Source organism: Elephantulus edwardii, unplaced genomic scaffold (genome assembly GCF_000299155.1).
Source record: "Elephantulus edwardii isolate Elephantulus edwardi_28Jun2011 unplaced genomic scaffold, EleEdw1.0 scaffold00016, whole genome shotgun sequence".
Classification (NCBI taxonomy): domain Eukaryota; kingdom Metazoa; phylum Chordata; class Mammalia; order Macroscelidea; family Macroscelididae; genus Elephantulus; species Elephantulus edwardii.
In genome coordinates, this window is record NW_006399766.1 from 18464893 (window position 1) to 18490173 (window position 25281).

The window sequence follows — 25281 nt, forward strand, 5'->3', positions numbered from 1 at the left end:
GGGGGGAGGGTTGGGCGGGGAGAGAAGTGCAGCAATGAATGAATGGAAATCCAAAATCTCTGTAAATGTTCATTAAAATTATTTTAAAAATTATAAAAAAAAGAAATAGTTCAAACAGAACAAGGGGATACTGCATGGTTTAAAAATGAGGAAAAGTATTCATCACCATTGTATTTTTTTCTCTCCATACATATTCGGTTTCTATGGTGAACTAATAATTAGATAAGCTGGACTGTATGAAGAAGAATGTGTTATCAGGATTGGAGAAATACTCATCAACAATCTGCTTTATGCAGATGACGCAAATTTGCTTACCAAAAATGAGGAGGACTTGAAACACTTGCTGCAAAAGATCCCAAACCATAGCCTTCAATATGGATTACATCTCAAAATGAAGAAAACAAAAATCCTCACTACTGGACCAATAGTAGCATCATGGTGGTGTTGTTGTTGTGTACCATCAAGTCAGAACTGACTCATAGTTGACCCTCAGTGGGTTTTCAGAGGCAGTTAAATGCATGGAGGAGATTGTTCATTCATCCCTCACAGAGCGGCTGGTGGCCTTGAACTGGATGCCTTCAGTACTGTGGCACAGCTTCGCACCACTAGGCCACCAGAGCTCCCTAGCATCATGGTAGATGGGGAAAGATTGAAGTTGTCAATGATTGCGTTTTACTTGGATTCATAATCAGTACTCCTGGCAGCAGCTGTTAAGAAATCAAAAGCCATGTTGCACTGGGCAAATCTGCTGCCAAAGGCCTCTCCAAAGTTCTAAGAGCAAAGATGTCAGTTCAAAGACCTTAGTCTTAATCCAAGCCATGATATTTTCATTTGCTTCAATGCATCTGAAAGTTGGACAATGATAAAGGATGACAGAAGAAGAAACAATGCCGTTGAATGGTGGTGTTGACGAAGAGTATTGAATACGCCATGGACTGCTTAGAGAACAAACAAATCTGTCTTCGAGGAAGTGTTGCACCTTTGATGCAAGGATGGTGAAACTTTATCCCACAAATTTTGGGCATGTTGCCAGTTCTTAGAAAAGAACATTGTGTTTGGAAAAGTGGAGTGTCAATGAAGGAGAGGAAGGTCCTCTGTGAGGTGTATTGGCACCACAATTGACTTGAGCATAGCAGAGACCGTGAGTATGGCACAGGACAGAGTGAGGTTTTGATCTCTGTTCACAGGGTTTCTATGAGATGTCATTAATTCGATAGCACCTAACAACAACAACTAAGGGATAGCATTTTAATCTTGCATTTATTGTTTTTAACTGTTCTGCAGGTGGGAATTGCTATCTACCTTTGGGGATAGATAGGTATTCCTCAAGGCTGACCCAAGTGACACAGTAAGTGACAAGTAAGAGAGAAAACAAGATTTTGTACTCAAATGATTTCAGCCCCAGAGTTTGTATGTTATGCATCTTAGAGCTGGACAATGAGTAACAATGACAGAGGAACTGATGCCTTTGTGCTATGGTGTTAGAGAAGGGCACTGAATATCCCATGGACTGCCAAAAGAACAAGTGCTGCCAGAACCTTCACTCCTTAGCTGCAAGGATGGTGAGACTTTGTCTTCCATCCTTCAGGCATGTTGTTAGGAGGGCCTATTCCTTGGAAAAGGACATCATGCTTGGAAAGGTGGAGGGCCAGTGAAAGAGAAGACCCTCAATGAGATGGATTGACACAGTGACTGTACACAATGGGATCAAGTGTATCAGAAATAATGAAGATGGCACAGGATAGGACAGGTTTCAGATTCCATGTTCATGTGGTTACTATGAGTCATAGTTGACACTTCACAACAGCAACACTAACTGCCTAAAAAATATTTTATCTGCAACTCGATGACACATAACAACAACAATTCTGGGTATAATAATAATTACTGCACCTAAGACTAGCGTTCTGGTGGCTTAATGGACTAGAAGTTGCACTGCCAACCCAAAGGCAAGTATTTTGAATTCACCAGCTCCGCTGAGGGAGCTCCCGTGGGATTTACAGCGTCTGAAAAACTGATGGAGAATCAGTTCATTTCCAACTCAATGGCACATAACAACAACACTAATTTGAAAGGTTTAGTGGAGGATGACATGAGTAAATATACATAGAACATTTAGAACAGTACCTGACATGTAGGAAATGCTCAATTAACATGTTTTTCCATCGTCTGCACTTTTCATGGAAAATGCAAATGACATGAATAATTTATTATGATTGATTTCAAATAACAAAGGGTATGTTCTTGTGTTATCCTTGGCTGAGAACAGCTTTAAGCTAACCTTCTATACAACTGACTCTCATCTTTCATCTATATTCAACAGTCAAAATAGTACCTCTCACTCACCCTGGAACCAAGGTGCACATAATTTGAATATCTGTGAGGTTAGGAGTTGGGTAAATTAAGTCTTTCTTCTACTTGCCATTCCCTGTCTATATCAATCAATATAGTGTACAGTGTTAATAAGCATTTGCTAATGATGAGTTACCCCTACAAGAGTTTTTATCTCTTCGATGAAGTTAAGTGGATTTATCCTCTCCTGGTTGGTGATATCTGCTCAAGCTTCCTAATTAATCATGATTGTACCATATTCAGCTTTGGACAACACTTGTGCTTCACCTTCCTTCAGACTGGATTAAAGTTGAGTTGCATTTCTGGATAACAGTGTGTGTTGAGGGGGTGAGAACTCTTTGACTCATGATTAGGAGTTATGCTAATGATATAATGCTTGGTTGTATATTCCGCTGAAATGGTTTGCAATTTTTGGAGAGCTAGGTATTTGGCATTAATGGCACATATTCCTTAATATTTTGTAGGGAATGATGATTGATGAAGCAGATGAGTTTGTAGCAGGACCTCAGAACAAAGTGAAACGCCCTGGAGAACCGAACAGTCCTATGTCGTCTAAGAGGAGACGGAGTATGCCCCTCCTGTTGAAGAAACCAGAAGCACCCCCTCCTGTAACGAACCACGTGGGCAGAAAGGGGTCACTTTCAGTCTCTTGGCTTCCATCTCACCCAAACCTCACAAAACCCCCACTAGGACACACAGGTAATGCCTTATGTATCCTTGAGGACCAAAACCTATAAGCAGTCCTATTTTCTTTTGTATTAATTTCTTTTTGTGTATGGTTTTTGTTTGCCAAGTAAGACATGAATAAATAATCTGTGTGGTAGGTCGAAGGAGCTCCGGTGGCATTGTGTGTAATGTATTGGGCTGCTAGTGAAAGATGCAGAGTTTTAATCCACTAGTTGCTCCACGGGAGAAAGATGAGCAATCTCCTCTTAGGAAGGTTTACAGTCCTGGGAACCTGCTAGAGGGTCCTCATGAATCTGAATTGACTCAATGGCAGTGGGTTGGATTTGAAAGTCTGATGTGGGAAGCGCAGTAGACCCAGTGGAAAGCAGAAATCCTGTCTCAGAGAGCATCACCTGTATGAAGGGATGTAAACCTGAGCGGCATAATCTGTGGTGTGGTGTGTTGCTAGCTGAAGGGCTGCCTATTTCCCACAGCTTAGATCCACAAGCATCTCTGAGGAAGAAATACTTCCACAGAGGTAAGGAGCTGTGCTACCACCCCGAAGGTATGCAGTTTGAATCCACCAGCCGCTCTATGGGAGAAGGATGGATAATCTCCTTCTGTGCAATTTACTGTCTTTGAAAACCCACTGGAGGGTCACTTATGAATTGATTCTCACTTGAAGACACACAATAACAACAACCTCCCATTAACATTTAAAGTCTCGGAAACATGATGGAGGGTTTACTAGGAGTCAAAAATAGACAAGATGGCAATGAGTTTGTTTGAATAGTAATTAACTTGAGATGAAGGGCCTGTTTGCCTTTGCCAGGGGGCAAAAGAGAGGCAACCATTGGGGGCTGCTGCAAAATTAGATGGACAAGGTAGGTTCCTGAAACAGTAGGAAGGCGAACTCAACGAGAAGATGGGTCTGCCCTGGCTCTATTCCTGGCTTCACCTCCTGTAGAAACCCTGAAGCTGCACAATCTCGACTCTATCTTCTCAACTCCACTGAAACTTTTCATCAAGTCTACCAGTGTCTGTTGACATTGCCATGACCTTTCCTCACGTAAGCCTCTTGGATGCCCATCCAATCTCCTCACTTTCTTCCCTCCTGCTGACAATTTCCTTTAACTTTCTTCTCCGGGTTTTCCTTTCCTTGCCCGCCTCTAAATATCACAAGGCCCCAGTGCTCACTTGTGGGCCCTATGGCTCCCACACACCTTTTCTCTATGTCATGCCGTGCAATCATTGGGCCTTCAATGTGATTTCTGTTTTCATCCCTCACCCAGCTGTTGCCTGAAACTCCAGCATCAAATACAAAAGCTTCCGTGGAGTTTTCACTAAGGTGTGTAACAGACACCTGATACTCAACTGACTTCATATGTTTACAGCGAACTCCCAAACTCCCTTTGCCAAAGCAGCTCTGCTTACAGCCTTTGCTGACTCGGTTAAATAATGCCACTGTTGGTGTGCTGTTAAAATTATAACAAGCACCTGTTAAGCAGAGTTTAGGGTAGTAGGGAGGATGGTGAACCCTTGGTGTGCAGTGTTTTTCAATTAGCATAGCATAAATGATGCCCAATGTCAAGATACTAATGTGGGATTACTGAACTCAGAACCTGGAAGAGCTGCAAAGGATCTAGTGTGATGAACTGCTTTCTGCTGGCCCCTGCACACCCTGGCATGATGATGTATCCTCCAGTGCTCCAGACAAAACCCTTACAGTCTGCATGATTTCTCTTACCTTCTCCTCCCTCCTGCCATCCATTCATGAGTTCAAGCCATTTGATGTTGGTTGGATAAATCCTAATTTCCACTATTTCTCTCCATCCTTCTATATCATCTCACATTGATCTCTTATTAAGAAGCTACAACAGTAGCTTAGCTGCTCTGCTGTTTCCCATGCTTGTCCCGGGTGAGCTCGCGTTCTGCCCTGTGTCATCCACATTGATCCTGTCACCGCATGATGTGCTTTAAACAATTTCTTTCCACAGCGTGGAGCCCTTCCACCAGGCCTGGGCATGACCAGCTCAGTGGTCACCTCCTCAGGCAGGCCCTGTCTGTTCATGCTGTCCGCAGAGGTCCCTCTCCTACTCTCCAGCACATCCATGCTTACTGCTCTCCTTACAGGCATTCACACTGCCATCTTTTTGCTTGTTCATTATGTACCTTGCTGTCTGTTTGATTTCTCATGGGAAGGGCAGAGTGACTAGGCTGGGCATGTTTCTATCTCATTCACTGCTGATCCCTGGCATGGTCTCTGGAATCATCTGGAGTGGAGACAGTGGCCACTTCTCTTTTTCTCAGAAAGTTGGAAGTAGAGGTAGGGAGTTAAGAAGGCCCATGTTGTCTAGCTTCCAGCTCTGTAAAGCAGGACAATTGATAGTTGACTTTAAAAAGTATGGCATCAGATTAAGGGCGACAAGATGGCAGTATATCATGAGTACCAGGGGTCTGTGAATGTTTATTAGTTGTACTGTCTTATTTGTTTTCTGTTTGTACTCACAGTGCCAAGTAGGGAAGAAAATGAGATGTTTTCTTTTTCTAACAGGCACGTTCTCTTGCTTCTTGAAAGAATTTGTTTGCAACTAGGAAGCACAGAAATGTGCCTTAGAGGGTACTGAAATGCATCTTTCTCCCAGCTTAACGGCTTTATTTGCTTTCTAGATTCTACTGTCATTCATGATTTCCATGCAGAAGGGATGGAAAATGGTCAGACACTACCTGATGGCAGCTTGTCAAAATCCGTTCCTCCAAAACTCACGAAGGTGGCAGGAGATAGCACTCCACCAAGCAAGCAGGACTCTCTGTCTGAGGACCTCCCTTGTCTCAGGAAAGATGGTCTGAATAACAAAACTGGTAGTAATGCACTTATAGAAGGAACTGTAAACTGCAATCTCTCAATTGATGGCCCCAAAGTCACAGCAATGACTTCAATGGCTACTTTGGGACATATGTCAACGACGTTGCAAGTAACACCTGCTATGGCACAGGGAATCAATGCAGATATAAAACATCAATTGATGAAAGAAGTTAGAAAATTTGGACGAAGTAAGTAGTCCAGGCTAGGAATGTCTATTAATAGAATAAGGTTTCTTAATTAGACTAGGTTCCATCCACCTCCTAAGACAGAAATTCATTGAACCCTTTATAAATTAAAGTGATTCCTCTTAAAAACCAAACCAAACCAAAACAAAACAAACCCCCACAACAACAACAAAAAACCAACCAAAAAACCATACAGCACCAAATGATTCTTCTTTAACAAAAACCCTAGGGCACTTGTTTCTTTCTCCTTCCCGTCAACTTAACATTTTTGTGTCTTTTGCTGCGGTTACAATCAGAATTCTGGTGGCTTAGTGGTAAAGAATTGCACTGTCATTGCAAAAGTACACAGTTCAAATACTCTAATTGCTCTGAGGGAGAAAGACAGGCAATCTCCTCCTGTGCAGTTAACTGCCTCTGAAATCCCACTTGAGGATCAGCTGTGAGTCGGTTCTGATTGTACAGTAAACAACATGACCACAACAAGCTAAAAGCAAGGCTTTGACAGTGTTCCTTCTGAAATCTGTAGGGGAGAACCCATTTCTTTGCTTTTTCCAGCTCCTGAGGCACCATCCTTCATGTTTAGTCCAGCAAAGTAGCACCTTCTCACCTCTCTGATATATGCTGCTATTATTCCATCCCTCTGGCCCTAACTCTACTGTCGCTCTCTTATGCTTACAGTTGCACTGGGTTCACATGTTAATTCTGGATCATCTCCCCATTTCAGGATCATTATACCTGATTACATCTGCAAAGTCCCTTTGTTTCCATATAAGGCAACACAATCACGTGTTCTAGAGGTGATGGACAACATTTATGGAAAGCCATATTCACCCTGGCACACCTGGTTAGGATTAATGAGTTTCATTAGTAGAGATGTATTGATACGTGATACAATTGTTTAAAATTCAAACCATATTTACCTTTGCACTGATGAAAAGTGACTGCTGAGGATGCCCAAGGTTGAGTTCTATTTCTTTTTCCTATTGTTCAAAGTGCTGACAGTTTTCTTTTTAATGTCTCCAGAGTATGAAAGAATTTTCATTTTGCTTGAAGAAGTTCAAGGGCCTCTGGAGGTCAAGAAACAATTTGTTGAATTTACTATCAAGGAAGCAGCAAGGTGGGTATAAACAGAGACACTCCTTTTCATAGTAGGACTTTTTATAGGATATGGGAGGAAACAGGTTCTGCTTTGTTTTCCCCCTCATAGTTCATTCTGCCTCCATTAACATTCAGATTATTATTTTGATCCTAAACTATTAATTCATCCAAGCCCGTGGTGCCTTCTGAACTCACCCTTTTCTGGGGGGCTTGGGCTCTCAATTAGTATGCTTCATATTTGCTAAGTTGTGTCTTTACTTGGGAGTGTTTGGGTGGTGCAAAGAGTTAATATGCTTAGCTGTTAACCAAAAGATGGAGGTTAAAATTCACTCAGAATGCTTTGAAAGAAAGGCCTGGCAATCCACTTCTAGGGTGGGGGTGGGGTGAAGAAATCAGCCATTGACAACTCTATGGAGCATAGTTCTTATTTGACACATATATGGTTGTTATGAGTTGAAATATACTCCACACAAACTTGTTTATCTTTCTATGAGGATACATTTTATATTCCTATTATTGTTGTTAAGTGCTGTCCAGTCATAAATGACTCATAGTGACCCTATCAACAAGAGACCTGAACACTTGTATACTTTCATCATTTCTCCAAGTTCATAGGGTTTCTGGAGACAAGCTATTTCGGAAGTGGATGCCACTCCTGCTTCCAAGCTTGTTTTGATCTGGAAGCTCCACCAAACACTGTCCACCATGGGTAACCATTATCACATTTGACACAGTGTTCAACATCACAACAACCATGAGTTAACTCTGTACAGCAAATGGACAGACCAGTGATAGACCACTTGGAAGAATGACCAAAACCAGGCCTGAGGGCTGAAGATTAAAATCACCCACCTTTTGCTTGGTAGCATCACTTTCTGTCCACTAGGCCAACTGAGCTCATTGTTGTTGTTGTTGTTGTTAAGTGTCGTCAAGTCATAAACAATTCATAGCAATAGAATGCAATTTCCCTTTGTGTCCCTCCACAATGCCTGGCATATCATGGTGCTTTACATATCTTTGGTTAATGAAGTGTCTTTTCTTTATTTTCAGGTTTAAGAGACGAGTCTTAATTCAGTACCTTGAAAAGGTACTAGAAAAAATAAATTCCTACCATATTCTCAATAAAGTTAATCATATCAACAACAGATCATCGTGCTTGCGCAAAGATCAATGAGAAAAAAAGACAAATTTTCCATGCTGGAGCTTGGCAGTCAAGATGATCATCTTCCAGAGGCTTTGTTTCATGATTCTGCATCAGTGAAATTTGGGATTTTGCCCCAAGATTTTTCTTTTAGAGTGTCATTTGTTGTTTGTTTTCCATTTGAGGAGGGTGATGCTAATTCCGAAAGCATTGCTGGTCCTGCCAAATTATAAGGATTCTTTCTTTGATCTTGACTTGTCTTTTCTGCATATTTCCAGAGAGACTAGGGTCCACTTGTAAGTGGAGCACTGCTTGGTGCTCTTACTATGTCCTTTGGAAGGAATAGGTGCACAGAATCCAACCGGTAATCTTGTGTATGCCAAACAAGTTTTCAACAATTCCTAGTTGTGCCTTTTAAATCATGAAAGATTCAGGATAATTGAATCAATGTGTAAGGAAGCTGCTATTTTGGGTTTTATTGAATGAGAATGCATCCCTGTAACTTATTTCTCTGCAGGAGGGGACAGGGGGGAGTCATAAAGCAATCTACCTCCAACTCCCTTCTATTTTGATGAGAGACATTATTAAGTGCACCTGAGGCTGCTGGGACCCTGCCATCTGTTCCTTTTTGCATGTGACAAGGACAGAAAGTATTATGGTGGACTTGCACATTCTGTGCTTTGAAAGCACTAAAAGAAAAAAAAATGTGTATTTTTCCTTTAATGTTTATACAAAGGTTTATATGGAACAGTATTGTTATGTTTTTTATTAATTTGCAAAAATTTAAGTGTGCAAAAAAGATTTTTTACTTTCCATATATAAAATAAATTACTTTATTGATTTTCACAAATTTGGTAATTCGGGAGAGGTGTCTTTTTTCATGATCTATAATTATATGTAGAGAAAAAGTGTACACTATTCTTTGACGAAACTAAGATATGAACATAAAGATTTAAGCTTAAAAATCTCACTCATAATTTTTTTTAAAAAAAATTTCACTCATAGGGAGCTCTGGTGGCCTAGCGGCAAGAAGCTATGTTGCAATCCCAAAAGCATGTGGTTCAAATTCACCAGATGCTTGCTCTGCTGGAGAAGGAGGGGCAATCTCCTCCTGTGCCAGTTGGATCTGACTAGCTGGAGCGTGCGCTCTCTCTCTCTCTCTCTCTCTCTCTTACTCATAGCAAAGTGATGTCAATTTAAATGGAGTAGGGAACTGTGGGAACAAATCCATCCCCCAAAAACACTGCCAGAAAACAAAAACCAAACAAAATAAAAAACAGAATCAACTTTATTGAAACTCTGGAAGATATCTAAAAGTTTATAGCAGCCAAGGGAATTCTGAGTCAGCAGAAAAGCCACCAAAACATTTTAAGAAAGCTTTGTGGCATTTTAACTTCCCCCACCCCCCAGAAGTGGTCTAGAAGCCTTCATTCTGAGTGTGTATACTAAGTTCCAAAACCAACCTTGTTCACAAGAAACTATGTCTTAGTTATCCAGTGCTTCTGTAACAAAAATACCACAAGTTGATGGCTTTAACAGAAATGCATTTTAGGAAGCTAGAAGTTTGAATTTAGAATGGTAGTTCTGGGCAAAGCCTTTCTTTCTGTTGGCTCTGGAGGAATGTCCTCGTCTCTTTAGCTTCTGTTTCCTGGTTTCTTGGCGATCTCCATGTGCCTTGACATCGATCTTACCCCATCTCTCCCCTGTGCTTGTTTAATTTTTCTCTTATATCTCAAAAGAGATGGACTAAAGATACATCCTACACTAATTGAGCCTCATTAACATAATAAAGGCAATTCAGGCATAAATGGGATCATAACCACAAGCATAGAGATTAGGATTTAGGGTAACTATGTTTTTGAGACATAATTCATTGCATCTGAGAGCTGGACAATGAATAAAGATGACAAAGAAATGATATGTTTGCTTTTTGGTGTTGGAGAAGAGTACTGCATATCCCGTGAAATGCAAAAAATCCCCCCAAAAACAAAAAACACAGATACAGCATGGAGACAGTGAAGCCAGAGTGCTCTTTGGAGGCAAGGATGGTCTTGTATATTTCAGGTATATTACTAGGAGAGGCTATTCCTTGGAGAGGACATCATGCTAGGAAAGATGGAGGAATAGTGAAAGAGAGGAATACCCTCAATCAGATGGGTTGATACAGTGACTACAATAATGGTCTCAGGTATATTAGAAATGATGAGGATGGCACAGAATAGGACAGGGTTCAGATATGTTGTTCATAGGGTCACTATGAGTCATACTTAACTCAATGGCACATAACAACATCCATGAGGAGGAATAAAAGTTGGACTCAAGAGACCAAGATTCTACACCAACTATCGTAAATATGCTTAAAGTGATAAAGGAAACTATGAATAAAGAACATAAGAAAATCTGGAGAATGCATTCTGTTTCATCAAGCAGAGAATATTAATAAAAAGATCATTCACTCACTCAGTGTTGTCAAATTGGAACCAACACATAGCTGACCCTACAGTGGGTTTTTAATGGCTATACATCACATGGGAGGAGATTGTCCATATTTCTCTCATGGCACAGCTGATAGAGTCAAACTACCTGCCTTTGAGTTGGCAGTACAATTCCTAACCCACAAGCCACCAGAGTTCCCAAATAAAGAAATAGAAATACTAAAAAGGAAACATGAAAAATTTTGGTGTTTGAAAGGACAAGAATTTTTTTTAAAAAGTTACTGGAGAGGTTAACTAACAGATTTGAATAGGAAGAAAAAGGAATCAATGAATGTGAACATTACTGTTGTTAGCTGCCATCAAGTTGACACCAAATTGAAGCAACCTTATATACAACAGAATGAAACCTTGCCTGCTTTTACACCATCCTCGCAATCTCTACTGTGCTTAAGTTCATTATTGCAGTCACTGCCTCAATACATCTCATCGAGAGTGTTCCTCTCCTTCACTGACCTTCATTTTTTTCAAACATGATGTCCCTTTCTAAGAACTTGCCTCTCCAGACAACATGCCCAAAATATGTAAGAGAGTCTCAATATTTTTACCTCTAGGGTGCACTCTAGCTTTTCTTTCTTTTGATTGCCCACGACATATCCAACACTGTTTGCCAAGACTACAATTCAAAAGCACCTATACTTCTTCAGACTCCTTATTCATTGTTCAACTTTCACATGCATATGAAGCAACTGAAAATACCTTTGTTTCGGTCAGGCACACTTTAAGATGGGCACAGGATATGAACAGACACTTCACCAAAGAAGACATTCAGATGGCCAACGAGTACATGAGGAAATGTTCAAAATCCCTAGCTCTAAGAGAGATGCAAATCAAAACAACTGTGAGATATAATCCCACCCCAGGAAGAACAGCAAAATTTAACACAACAGCAAGCAACAAATACTAGTGAGGTTGTGGAGAAACTGGAACCCTTATTCACTGTAGGTGGAAGTGTAAAATGGTGCGGCCACTGTGGAAGGTGGTGTGATGCTTTCTCAAAAAGTTACAAATAGAAATACCATTTGACCCAGCAATTCCACTATTGGGAATATACACTAAAGAAACCATAACTGCCACCCAAGCAGATATGTTGCACACCCATGTTTATTGCAGCTAGAAGTAAAATCAGAGATGAGATGTAAAGAAAATGAAAAAACATTAGAATCATGTGGTATGACATCAAACGGAATAACATACATATGATTGGAATGCCAAAACGGGAGTGACAGGGAAATTACTGAGAAAATTGTGGAAGAAGTACTAGAAGAAAACTTCTCAGGTATTCTGAAGAACAGGGAAATCCACATTCAAGAAGCACAGTGAACGTCAAATAAACTAGACCCCCAAAAGGAAAACATAAAGACATATACTAGTCAAATTCTCCAAAAGAAAAGGATAGATTTCTAAAAGCAGCATGAGAAAAACAAAAAAATCACCTACAAAGGGGAAATAATTGAATTCTGATTTCTCAGAAGAAACTATGTGAGCTAGATGACAATGGGATGGCATATACAGAAAGTTGAAAGACAACAATTGCAGGCCAAGGATCCTATAACCAGAAAAGTTCTCCATCAAATATGAAGAAGAATTTAGATCCTTTGTAGAAAAGAAGGAACTTAAGGAATTTGTGAAAACCAGATCAAAATTACAAGTAATTTTTAAGTTAAGTCCTTCACACAGAGATGCCAAAGGAAAAGTGCATGAACCACAGTAAGCAGAAACAACAGAAAAAGAAACACAGCAAAATGGCAAAAGTGAAACCTGGTATGACAATAATCATACTTAAGGTGAATGGACTAAACACACCAATTAAAAGAAAAAGAGAAGCAGAATGGATAAAAAATTTTAAAAGGCCCATCAATATGTTGCCTACAAGAGACACATCTAAAAAAAGAAGAGACAGACAGGCTCAAAATCAAAGGCTGGAAAAAATACACCAAGCAAATTGCAACCTCAAAAAAGCAGGAGTGATTGCACACCCATGTTTATTGTGGCTTTGTTCACAATAGCAAAGAGCTTGAAACAACCCAAGTGCTCATCAACAAATGAATGGATAGAGAAGCTGTGGTAGATTCACACAATGGAATACTATGCAGCATTGAAAAACAAGGAACTCATGAAATATTATGCAAAATGGATGACCCTGGAGGACATTATGCTGAGTGATATATCTCAGTCACAAAAGGACAAATATTGCATAGTGCCACTGTTGTAAAACAGTGACATCAGGGTTGAGGGAACACAGAAAAGGCGAGGAGGAATGATGTACATTGCATTGAAACAGATGAGGAAGGGCACTGTATAAAAGGGATATATGAATGGGTATTCTTGTCGTTACAGAAGTCCAGAGTGAAGGCTGCATAGTGGAGTGGACTTGGGGGAGAGGGATTGAATAACAATGAAAGAGTATTTCTTTTCAAGGAGAAAAGTGAATTGGGGAAGGGGTGGGTAGGGAGAAAAGTGCAACAATGAACGACTGGAAACCCTAAGTCTCTGTAACCTTTCATTAAAATTAATTAAAAAAATAATAACAAAAAAAGCAGGAGTGGCAATATTAATCTCTGATAAAATAAGAATAGATTTCAGAATGAAAACCACCATAAGAGATAAGGAAGGACATTAAATACCGATTAAAGGCACAATAAATCAAGAAGACATAACCTTGGTCAACATTTAAACATCAAATGATAGACCTGCAAAATAAAACTACTGTTAACTGAACTGAAGAAAGAAATAGACAGTACCACAATATATTTCAACACACCACTATCATCAAAGGATAGATCAACCCCAAAAGAAACTCAACAAAGATGCAGAAGACCTAAACTATACAATCAGCCAACTCGACCTTGTGGATGTATTCAGAGAACTACACCCAACTAATACATAATTCACTTTCTTCTCAAGTGCACATGGTATATTCTCCATAATCAGTCCCATATTAGGACACAAAGTAAGCCTCAACAAATTAAAAAACATTAAAATAACACAAAATATCTTCTCAGATCATAATGTCACAAAACTAGAAATTAACCTCAAGAGTGAAAATGTTCATAAAATCATCCATGTGGAATCGAAATAACTCTCTGCTAGAACATGACTGGGTTATAAAAGAAATAAAGAATTAAATTAAAAAGTTCCTTGAAACAAATGAAAATTTTAAAAAAATACCAAAACCTCTGGGATACACCTAAGGCATTCCTCAGGGGGCAGTTCATAGCAATAGACATAGACATAAAAAAGGAAGAAAGAAGAAAAATCAATTCTCTAACTCAACACTTCATCAAGTAGAAAAAGAATAACAATCAGCCTCTACAGGAAAAGAAATTATCAGGACAAGAGCTGAAATCAATGAGATAGAAAACTGAAAAACAATTGAAAATATCAATAAGATCAGGAGCTGTTTTTTTAAAAGACTCAATAAAATTAACAAACCAATGACAAACTTAACAAAAAGGGGGGGAGAGAAGACACAGATAACTAGATTAAGAAATTATAGAGGTTACATCCCAACAGAACCAGATGAAATTGAATTGATAATATCAGAATACTATGAAAAGCCATACTCTGATAAATTTAAAAATGTAGAGGAAATAGACAAATTCCTTGAAACTCATGCCATACTTAGATTGACAAGGACAGATATAGAACACTTGAACAGACCCATCACAAAAGAAGAAATGGAAAAGGTCATAAAAAGACTTCATAATAAAAAGTCCTGGACTGGATGGCTTCACAGCTGAATTCTACCAAACATTTCAGAGAGAGTCTATCACCAATTCTACTTAAACTATGTTAAAAAATTGAAAAAGAAGGAACACTCCCAGAGTCATTCTATGAAGCAAGCATAATCCTAATTCCAAAACCAGGAAAAGATATTACCAAGAAAGAAAATCACAGACCAATATCTCTCATGGCTATAGTTGTAAAAATCCTTAACAAAATCCTAGCCAACAGAATACAAAACAAAAGCACATAAAAAAAATTTCACCATGACCAAGTAAGATTCATAAGAGGTATGTAAGGATGGTTCAATATAAGAAAAAGAATCAACATAATTCACCATATTAACAAGGTAAATAATAAGAACCATATAATCTTAGCAATTGATACAGAAAAGGCATTTGACAAAATCCGACACCCCTTCCTGATAACGACACTCAGCAAAATATGAATAAAAGGGAATTTCGTCAACAGAGTGAAAAATAAATATGCAAAACCAAGAGCCAATATCATTCTCAATGGAGAAAGACTAAAAATATTTTCCTTGCAAACAGGGGCCAGAGAAGGATGCCTACTATCACCACTTCTATTCAATATTGTATTGGAAGTGCTTGCTAGGACAATATGACAACAGAAGGAAATTAAAGGCATCCAGATTGGCAAAGACATGGTTAAACTATCACAGAAAACCCCTAAGACTCAACCAAAAAACTGTTAGAGCTAGTAGGCCAATTTAGTAGGGTGGCAGGATATAAGATCAATCTCCAAAAACCAGAGGGATTCCTCTACAAGTAACAAAGAGATATCAGAGAAGGAAACTAAGAAAGCAATACCATTTACAATAGCCAACCACAGATTGAAATACTTGGGAGTGAACCTAACTAGAGATACAAAAGATCTATACAAAGAAAACTAGAGAAAATTTCTGCAAGATACAATAAAAGACCTAAATAATTGAAACAAGGTGCCCTGGATAGGAAGATTCAGTATTGTAAAAATCACAATCCTACCAAAAGCAATCTACATATTCAATACAATCCCAATACAGATACCAAATTAATTTTTCAAGGAGATAGAAAGGGAAATTGTCACATTTATTTGGAGAGGAAAGAGACCCCGAATAAGAAAAAACATTTTTGAGAAACAAAAATGAGGTTGAGGGAAAACACTCCCCGATCTCAAAACCTACTATACAGTGGTAGAAACCAAAACAGTATGATATTGGTACAATCACAGTCACATAGACCAGTGAAACAGAATTGAGAACCCAGAAATAGACCCAGCTATCTATGGTCAACTGATAATTGACAAAGAAATAAACCTTATCAGATGTGAAAATGACAACCTTTTCAACAAATGGTGGTGGCAAAACTGGACTACTACCTGCAGAAAGCTGAAACAGAATCCACATCTCACACTATACACAAAAATTAACTCAAGGTGGATCAGAGACTTGGGCGTAAAGCCCAAAATCATAAAGTTCACAAGAGACAAACTGGCATCGAGCTTAGAAGGCCTAGACTATGGTATAAAAAGACTGCCAAATACAGCCAGAAATGTACAAGCTGAAGAGGATAAAATTGATGAATGAGAACTCTAAAAATTAAATCTCTCTGTGCATAAAAATCTTTTCTCGACATGGTGAAAAGAAAACCTACTGACTGGGAACAAACTTTTGGCAATACCATCTCAATCTTGTAACAAACGTTTAGAGGACTCCTGGGCCTCCACAAGAAAAAGACTGATAACCCAATTACAAAATGGGCAAAAGACATGGAAAGAATTTTCACAGAGGAAGATATTAAAATGGCCAACAGACACATGAAGAAATGCTCCAAATCACTGGCAATAAGAGAGATACAAATCAAAACCACAATGAGACACACTCCAGTAACAGTGGCAAAGTTTAACACGACAGCAAGTAAATGTTGGAGAAGATGTGATGAGATATGAACTCTTATACATTGCTGGTAGGATTGTAAAATGGTACAATCACTCTGGAAGGCAGTTTGGCACTTCCTCAAGAAGGTGAACATAGAAATTCCATATGACCCACATATTCCATTGTTTGGGATATACCTCAAGAAAATGAGAACTGAGAATCAGAGACTTGTACACCAATGTTTATAACATTATTATTCACCATCACAAGAACATGGAAGCAGCTCAGATGTCCAACAACAAACAAATGGATTGAGAAGTTGTGGTACATTCACACAATGGAATACTATGCAGCATACAGAAGCAATGATTTTGTAAATTACTGCCTAACTTGGGAGAGACTGGAGAGCATTAAGCTGAGTGAACTAACTCAGTCCCACAAGGACAAATACTATATAAAATCATTATTGCAGAATGAGTCAGAGGTTCCAAAGGGGGGAGGGTGGAAACAGAGGGGTGAGGATAGGCAGGGTGTTGGGGTGTTAATCATAGGGTTGCACAATGTGATGGGTGGGACAGGGGTGAAGGAAATGGGAAAACTCTTTTGTGAAAAAACAATGTATTCAAACTTTGTAAATTAATCAGTGTAAAATTTTTTAAAAATGCAATACACCAACACATAACCAAATATATAAAATCAATGGCCAATTAGAAGCCATAGAAAAGCAGGAAAATAAAAAACAGAATAAGAGAAAAATATCAGAAATTGACAATATACTGAAAAGACCAAACAGTAGAATTGAAGAAATGGTACACAGAATCAGTGAAACAGAAAATGAAGCCCTCAGCACTAATCTGCAAAAGGAAAAATGTCATAAATAAGAAGGGGGAAATGAAGAAAGCATAAGAATTATGTGGGATACCATCAAGAGAAAGAATGTATATGTGATAGGAATTACAGAACAGGAAGAGGCAAGAAAATCACAGAGAAAAACAAAACAACAACAACAAAAAGCACAGAGGAAAAAAGAAATCATTGAAAATGTACTGGGCTAATAATTCCCAGGTATTATGAAAAGTACGGATTCAAGAGTCAGAGACACCTAAACAGGATATAACATAAAAGAAACATATCACAATAAAGTTTTTAAAAATAAAGGGCAAAAATAAGAAACTGAAAGCAACTTGTGGAAAAATGGAGTTACCTACAAAACAATCAATAAGACTAAGCACTGATGTCGCAGCAGAAACCACACAGTCAAGAAGGCAATTAGAAGATGTATATAAAACTCTAAATGAAAAAAACTGCCAGTCAATTCTGTCTCCAGCAAAACTTTCTATCTCTCTCAACTCTTACTGCCGTTGGGTCAGACCTGACTCATAGCTGTCCCGCCAAGTGACTCTTCAGAGGCTGTAAATTCCATGGAGAGAGATTTCCCATCTTTCTGGAAACTGCCAGAAGTTCAAATGGAAGAAAAAGACTTATAACCCAGTTACAAAATGGGTCAAAAACATGAAAAGACTTTTCACAAAGGAAGACATTCAGATGGTCAATAGACACATGAAGAAACGCTCCAAATCACTGGCAGTAAGAGAGACGCAAATCAAAACCACAATGAGATGCTATCTTACCCCAGTAGGAGTGGCATAGTTGAGCAGGGTAGCAAGTAATAAATGTTGGAGAGGATGTGGGTAGATAATAACTCTTATATAATGTTGGTGGGATTGTACAATGGTACAACCACTCTGGAAGGCAGTTTGACGTTTCCTAAGAAAAGCTGAACATAGGCAGAAGTGGGGGAAAGTGTTCTGTAGTTCTGGCTTCAACTGCTTGGAGACACTTTTCATGGTGCTTCCTGGAAAACTTTTTCTGACATGATGGGGGAAGTGTCATTAAATTAGCCTCTTGCTATTAAAAAAAAAAGTTATACATAGAAACTCCATATGACCCAACTTGTTCACTACTAGGAATATACCCCAAAGAAATTAGAACTGAGACACAAACAGAGATCTGTACACCAATGTTCATAGCAGTATCATTCAACATCGCAGGACCATGGAAATAGCCCAAATATCCAACTACAAATGAATGGATGAGAAAATGTAGTACACTTACACAGTGTAATACTATACAGCTCTCAGGAGGAATGATTTTTTAAAAATACTACATAACTTGAGAGAGACTGGAGAGCATTATGCTGAGTGAACTGACTCAGTCCCATAAAGACAAATACTGCATGTGGCCATTATTGTAAAAATAGAAGGATAACTAGTAGAACAAGTATCAAGACCCAAGGAGGAAGGAGTGGGAGCAGAGGGGTGAGGATGGGTAGGGGCAAAACCACAGGGTTGCACAGTTTGGTGGGTGGAGGGAGGGGATGAAGGAAATGGGGAGGATTCAGCAGGGATCTGAAAAGACAGGGTAATCATGGGCAAGGTCCAATTGAGGTTGACTTTATAAAACACAATGCATGGGAATGATTGTATGAAACACAATATGAATGAAGAATAGTGTGAAACACAATGTATACAAATGTTGTGAGCAAACCGATAGAATTATTTAAAGGAAAAAAAAACGGTTTAGAGAGGGCATGGAACCAGGGATATAATTGCTGATATCTGACAGATCCTGAAAGTAGAGAATACCAGAAGAATGTCTACTTGTGTTTTATTGGCTATGCAAAGGCATTTGATTGCATGGGTCATAACAAACTAGGCTAAAATTGAGAAGAATGGAAATTTCCAGAACATTTAATTATGCTCATATGAAACTTATACCTAGACTAAGAGTCTGTGGTAAAATGGAGCAAGAGAATTCCGCAGGATTTAAAATATGGAACACTGAGCATGATGGATGTATCCTTTCTCCATACCATTCAATATGTATACTAATTGAAGAGGAATGTGACATCAGGATTGGAGGGACACTCATCAACAACCTGTGTTATGCAGATAACACAATATTGCTTGAAGAAAATGAGGAGGACTTGAAGCACTTGCTGCAGAAGATCAAAGGCTACACTTTCAATATGGACTGCATCTCAACATCAAGAAGACAAAAATCCTCATCAATGGACCAATAAGCAGCATGATTATAGATGCAGAAAAGATTTCTAATTGTGCTCATGCAAAGCCTCTATCTAAATAAAAAGGCTGTTGTGTGAACAGAACAACAGAACACTAAATGGTTTAAAATTTATAAGTGAGTGTGTCAGTCTCTCTTAATACCTATTCAATCTGTTTGCTGAGCAAAATATTTGAGAATAATTTCTTCTTTATGAAGAAATTCTTCTCTATGAAGAAGAACATAGCGTCAAGTTTTGTGAAAAAGTCATCAATAACTTATATTATGCAGATGACAACTTTGCTTGCTGAAAGTAAGGAGGACTTGAAGCAATTGCTGCAGAAGACCAAACACTTCAGCCTTCAATATGGATTGCATTTCAACATCAAAAAAACAAAAATTCTTACCACTGGACTGATAGGAAACATCATGATCAATGGGGAAAAGATTGAAACTGTCAACAACTTCATCTTACTTGGATCCACAATTTACACGCTTAATACCAGCAGTGAGGAAGTTAGGAGACAGATTGTACTGGGAAAGTCTGAAGTTAGGGACCTCTCCAAATTATTGAGGAGTAATGATTTGAGTTTGAGAACTAAGGTGCATCTGATTCAGGCCATTATCTTTCCAGTCACTTGCTATGCATCTGAGAGCTGGACAATGAATAAGAATGATAGAAGAATTGATGCCTTTGAGCTGTGATGTTGGAGAAGAGTACTATAACATTATGACTGATGGAGAAAAGATTGAAAGTGTCAATGACCTCTTTCTTGGATCACTTGGTACTAGCAGTCAGGAGATCATGAGGTATATTGTACTGGGAAAGTTTGCTATGGGTTGTACTCAACTCAATAGCACCTAACAACAACAACAACATTATTTATAAGTCCAATATCACTAAAATTTTTTTAAAAGGTTTACATATAGAAAGAAACAGTCTTTAGTGGTTACCAGGAATGGGAAGGGAGGAAAAACCATTAATTAGAATAAAAGGAAATATGAAAAAAGAAGTTAATTAGTACAATATTACCAATGGAAAGGAAGGGAGGGGCACAAGAATTGCCATCAACAAATGAAGATAGCATTATATACACAATCTCGACTATCAGTGCTCATAGGTACTAACTACCAGTTTATATTTAAACAGACAGGCAAGATCAGTAGATGTGCACCAACAAGCATAGGTGGAGTGAGGGTGAAGATGCAGCAAAATAAGTCCTTAGAAGGCACAATCTTATAATAATATTAAATAATAATTACTGTCTAAGAGTAGATAGGTAGACATGCAAGCTGAAGTCTACCTATGCTTATGGAAAGGTGAATGGGAGTACATCATCTACAAGTATACATAGGTTTGGCACAGGCTATTTCTGTATTGTTTGTACTGGTAACCAAGGATATGGTACATAATAGAGGAAGTAAAATACTGAAAATTTCTCAGTCACAGTCAAAAACCTTGAGAAGATGGTCACTGAACCTAATACAGAAGTTGAGGGAACATCTAGGTTAGGTGGCATATTGTAGACTATAAAGAAAATGTTCTACACCCCACTTTGGAGAATAGGGACTTTGATCTTAGAGTTTGCAAGTGTCCATCTAGGTTTCAAATATCAGTTTCTCTCCATATGAAGTATAGAAGAATTAATATTATTGAAGGTCCAAATCAGGACTAATGACCATGTGAACTACAACCACTGCTTCCCAGAGAGCAGATATACTAGATGATGCCCAGCTACCATTCTTATCAATATTACAAGAAAAGGTTGTGAACAGAAAATGATAAACAGACTTAGTTAAATGTAAAAAAATCATAAATAAAGCAAGCCAATATATTTGTCTTATGGAGACTGGCGGACCCCTGAGGAGGCACTCTTAGATACTCATCAAGCAATACTGGGTCAACTTTTTATTTCCTTTTTTAAAAAACCATGTTGCTTTAGCTGGTTTGTTGTACTCTCCTCTTTTGAATTTATTGTTGTTGTGATAATGGTGTGAGTTTACAGATCAAAGTGGGTTTCCTTTTGACAGTTCACATGTTTTGTGACATTGATTGCAATTCCTGCAATAGAGCACTCTTCTCACTTCCTCCCTGTGTTCACTGTCTCCATCCATCTATCCTTCTTTCTATCCTTTCCTGCCTTCTGAGATTTATCCCCAGGTTAATGTTCCCCTTTGGGTCTCATGGTTAACTGTTGCCATGCAGGGATCAACTTTCAGCAAAAAAGTGGGAACAGACTCAGCTGACTCCACAGCAGGCTTTCAGAGGCAGTAAATAGCAGGGGAGGAGACTGATCCTTCTTCCTAACAGGTGGTGGATTCAAACTTCCTACTAGGCCAACCAGAGCTCCCTACCCAGTACTCTACCATGTGATGCTGAAAGCTAACAATGCCATCGGTATTTAAAATATAACCAGGGACACTAAAGGTGAATAGATTTCAGAAGTGTTTCCAGATCAACACTTACCAGTGAAGGAAGCCCTTGTGATTTACATCTAAAATACTGGACAGTGAAAACTGTCTGTTTGTTGTTGTGTACTGTGCAGTTGGAAGTGACCCACTACTGACCCTCTAGCTGGTTTTCAGATGCAGTTGTGTGTTTTTTGGGTTTTTTTGGTGGGGGTTTTTTTTGGTCACTATTTGCCATGTCTGGCAGCTCCCTGAAAACACCATTCTCAGGGCTTCATTCATGTTGTCGAGGGTTGCTCTGTGCTAACCACTGTATCCTGTGTTAAGACATAGGCAATCCTTTGATGTGTGCTTGAAAGTTGTTGTTGTGTGCCATCAAGTCGGAACCAACTGGAGCTGACTCTCCAGTGGATTTTAGGGACCGTAAATCTTACAAGGAGGATATTGTCCAGCTTGATTCTGTGGAGCAGCTGGTGGATTCGAAGCGCGTACCTTCGCATTGTCAACGCAATTAGCAGGCATTCTTGTCTTGTTCTTGCTCAAACGGAGAATACTCCTAAAACATTTCTCTACGAGGAATAGTGTGCTGCAGGTTGCTAGTTCTTCGTAATTAGAGTGGCGAGTGAGTTGGGTTTTTTTTCCTGTCACGAATAGCTATTGTATTTTTGTCACATGCTATCTTAATAAATTCGGTTTCTGAAAGTTGTTTTTCTTCGTCTGTTAACGTCCAGTGCCATTTCTGGATTTTTTTTTTTTTAACCTCCTAGATCCCCATTCACCCTTACTTGCCTGCTCTGTGAAAATGCCTCTGGCTCTTTAAAAAAAAATTGTTTCCCGCACAGGGATTTTTGTTTCAAAATAGTATCTTTCTAGGACACGAGGGGGTAATTCCGGGGGCAAAGTTTTGCTTCCTGCTTCTACCGTGCACACGCTACTTTCCCTAGCGCCACGTGGCATTGCTGGTGTCTGCACTGAGCAGGGCATGGAGGCCAGAGGAGTTTGGTGAACAACAGCAGCCTTGACTGGTGGTATAATAGCAGAGAGCTTCTGGTGAAGACCCCTTTCCGTGTCCTCCAGACCCAGACGAAGTGGTCTCGCTACCACCACCACTGCACTGTGTCGGTTTCTCCAACGAGGTGAGGATTAGAACAGCGAGGGTAGGAAATACTTTCTATCTGAGCTATAAAGGGGTCTCTACCAAGGCTTCTCAGTCCAGGGGGTAGTTTTAGTCATGGATTTGTGCATTTGGGGGGACAGGAGAGGTCTCCTCTTTAGCAATGGGAGATTGGTGGGGGGGTAGATATTCTCTTACCTCTATCTAGCTTGGCCGTGTGCGGAGAGGGTTGCTTTTTTGTGCTAGATTTTCAACCTGTTGCGGGAGCGTCCTTTGAGTGTACTTCCCAGAACATGTTAGGGGAGAGGTTTTGTTGTTGTTGGGTGCTAGGAGTTGCGCGGCTAACCAAAACGCCTCGCTTCTCTGAAAATTTGAATCCACCAGCTGCTTGTTGGGGGCAGGTAGGGCACTCTCCTCCCGAGGGATTTACAGCCTCTGAAAACCCTGTTGGAGAAATGAACTTTTGATGAAAGTTTTTAGAGACTTTGGATTTTCATTAATTCACTGCTGCTCACTTTCCTCCGTGCCCACCCCTCCCCCACTCCCCGCAGTTGGTTTTTCTTTGAAGAGTAAAAAAAAAATAATTTATAGAATCCCTCCCCCAGTCCAGTCCCCCATGAAGCTCTCATTCTGGACTCTTGTAATGAAAATAATACCTAATTATATATTCCTTTCAAACAGTTCTCTCCCTCATCTGTTTCAATGCAGTAGACGTGATTTATCCCCTTTTCTTAGATTCCTCCCATACCCGAGGTCAGTCCTGTTTTATAACAATGCAGTATTTGTCCCTTTGTGACTGCGATATTTCACTCAGCATAATGTCCTCCAAGGTCATCCATTTGGTATAATATTTCATGAGTTCCGTGTTTTTCAACGCAGCATAACTATGGCAGTGAGCGTCAAGGTCTATTTTCGTGCTGGCGCAGGACGATTGGCACGAGAGAGACAATGCCAGGGAAAATCCAGCCTCTGGTGTGCTTACAAAGCTGGCGCTAGCTTCTCAAGCCCTAGAGTTGATTGGTCGATATTGCACTCAGCTTCGTCAGTGTGGGGCTTTTGCAGGGCACACTGGTCAGAATAATTCAGTGGCCAGTAGTTTCCCTGGCTCTTTTCTCTGGCATCGTTCTATCAGAAGTGATTCTGGTGATACACCATCCTCTGTACCATCACTTCCAGACACCATGTTGTTCGTCCACTCGGAACTGACTCATAGCTGACCCTCTTAGAGGGTTTTAGAGGCAGTAAACCGCCCGAGAGGAAACGGCTGACCTTTCTCCCTAGGAGGAACTGGTAGATTCAGACTACCTGCCTTTTTCATGAAAGTGCAACTCCTTACCCTCTAGATCACCAGTGCGTGCTACAGAGTGTCGATTTCTGGCAAGTTCCAGAGGACAAGTGTCTAGAAAATTCTACAGCAACTATCACAGCAACTTCATTACCTTTCCATGAGTTGCAACTAGGCTCATCCAAAAAGAAAAGGATCCCAAGAGCAGAATCTTGCTCCGTCCTGCGCCCTTCTTAAAATCTCCAGTTCGTTCAAGCCAACTGTTACAGTCACTGTGTCAGTTCATCTCGATGAGAGTCTTCTATCTTTCACGGTTCCCTCGATTTTTTTCCCATGGTTTTTCATAATGTCTTTTTCCAAGGACTGGCCCCTCCTGATAACATGTCTGAAATATTTGTAAGACCAAGTTTCACCATCCTAGGAAGCTCTGGTAGCCTAGTGATAAGAAGCTGTGCTGCAATCTTAAAGGCATGCAGTTCAAATCCACCAGCTGCTTCTTGGGAGCTAGGTGGGTAATCTCTGATATGATTTATTGCCACTGAAAACCCACTGGAGAGTGAGCTATGAGTCAGTTCCGACTCAAGGGTACACAACAAGCTTTAAGGAGCACCCTGGTTGTACATTTTCAAAGAGACACAATGTTTGTTATTCTTGCACCCTGTGAAATATTGAACACTCTCCTCCACCCCTATGATTCAGTGGCACTGATTTCTTCGTTTGTCATCTTTAGTCACTGTCTAACTTCAAGATAGGCAGGAAGCAATTGAAGATACCATGCTTTTATCTGGCCCATCTTTGTCAATTGACATCCTTTCTCATTAGCACTTTAAAGAGGTCCTTAACATGAGTTTCCCAATGCAACACATCCGTTTTTAAAATTCCCCCGAGGGTGGGAATACAGCTCCTTGGATACTCCATACAAGGTGGAGAAGGTGGTATTGAAGGTCTCCATTTTCGGAACTTTAGGGGGGGTTCTTGCACAGGCTCTGTCTGCCAGCCATATCT

At 39.6% G+C, this 25281-nt stretch overlaps 1 protein-coding gene across 1 annotated transcript in view; it reads left to right on the forward strand.

Moving 5' to 3' along the window:
* Positions 1 to 25281, forward strand: part of DDX26B (DEAD/H (Asp-Glu-Ala-Asp/His) box polypeptide 26B) — a 151561-nt gene that overhangs the window by 77162 nt on the left and 49118 nt on the right. Inside the window, exons 14-15 of the mRNA XM_006881891.1 lie at positions 2817 to 3051; positions 5689 to 6072. Of these exons, the coding sequence (XP_006881953.1) occupies positions 2817 to 3051; positions 5689 to 6072 (619 nt within the window). The remainder of the gene's footprint in view (positions 1 to 2816; positions 3052 to 5688; positions 6073 to 25281) is intronic.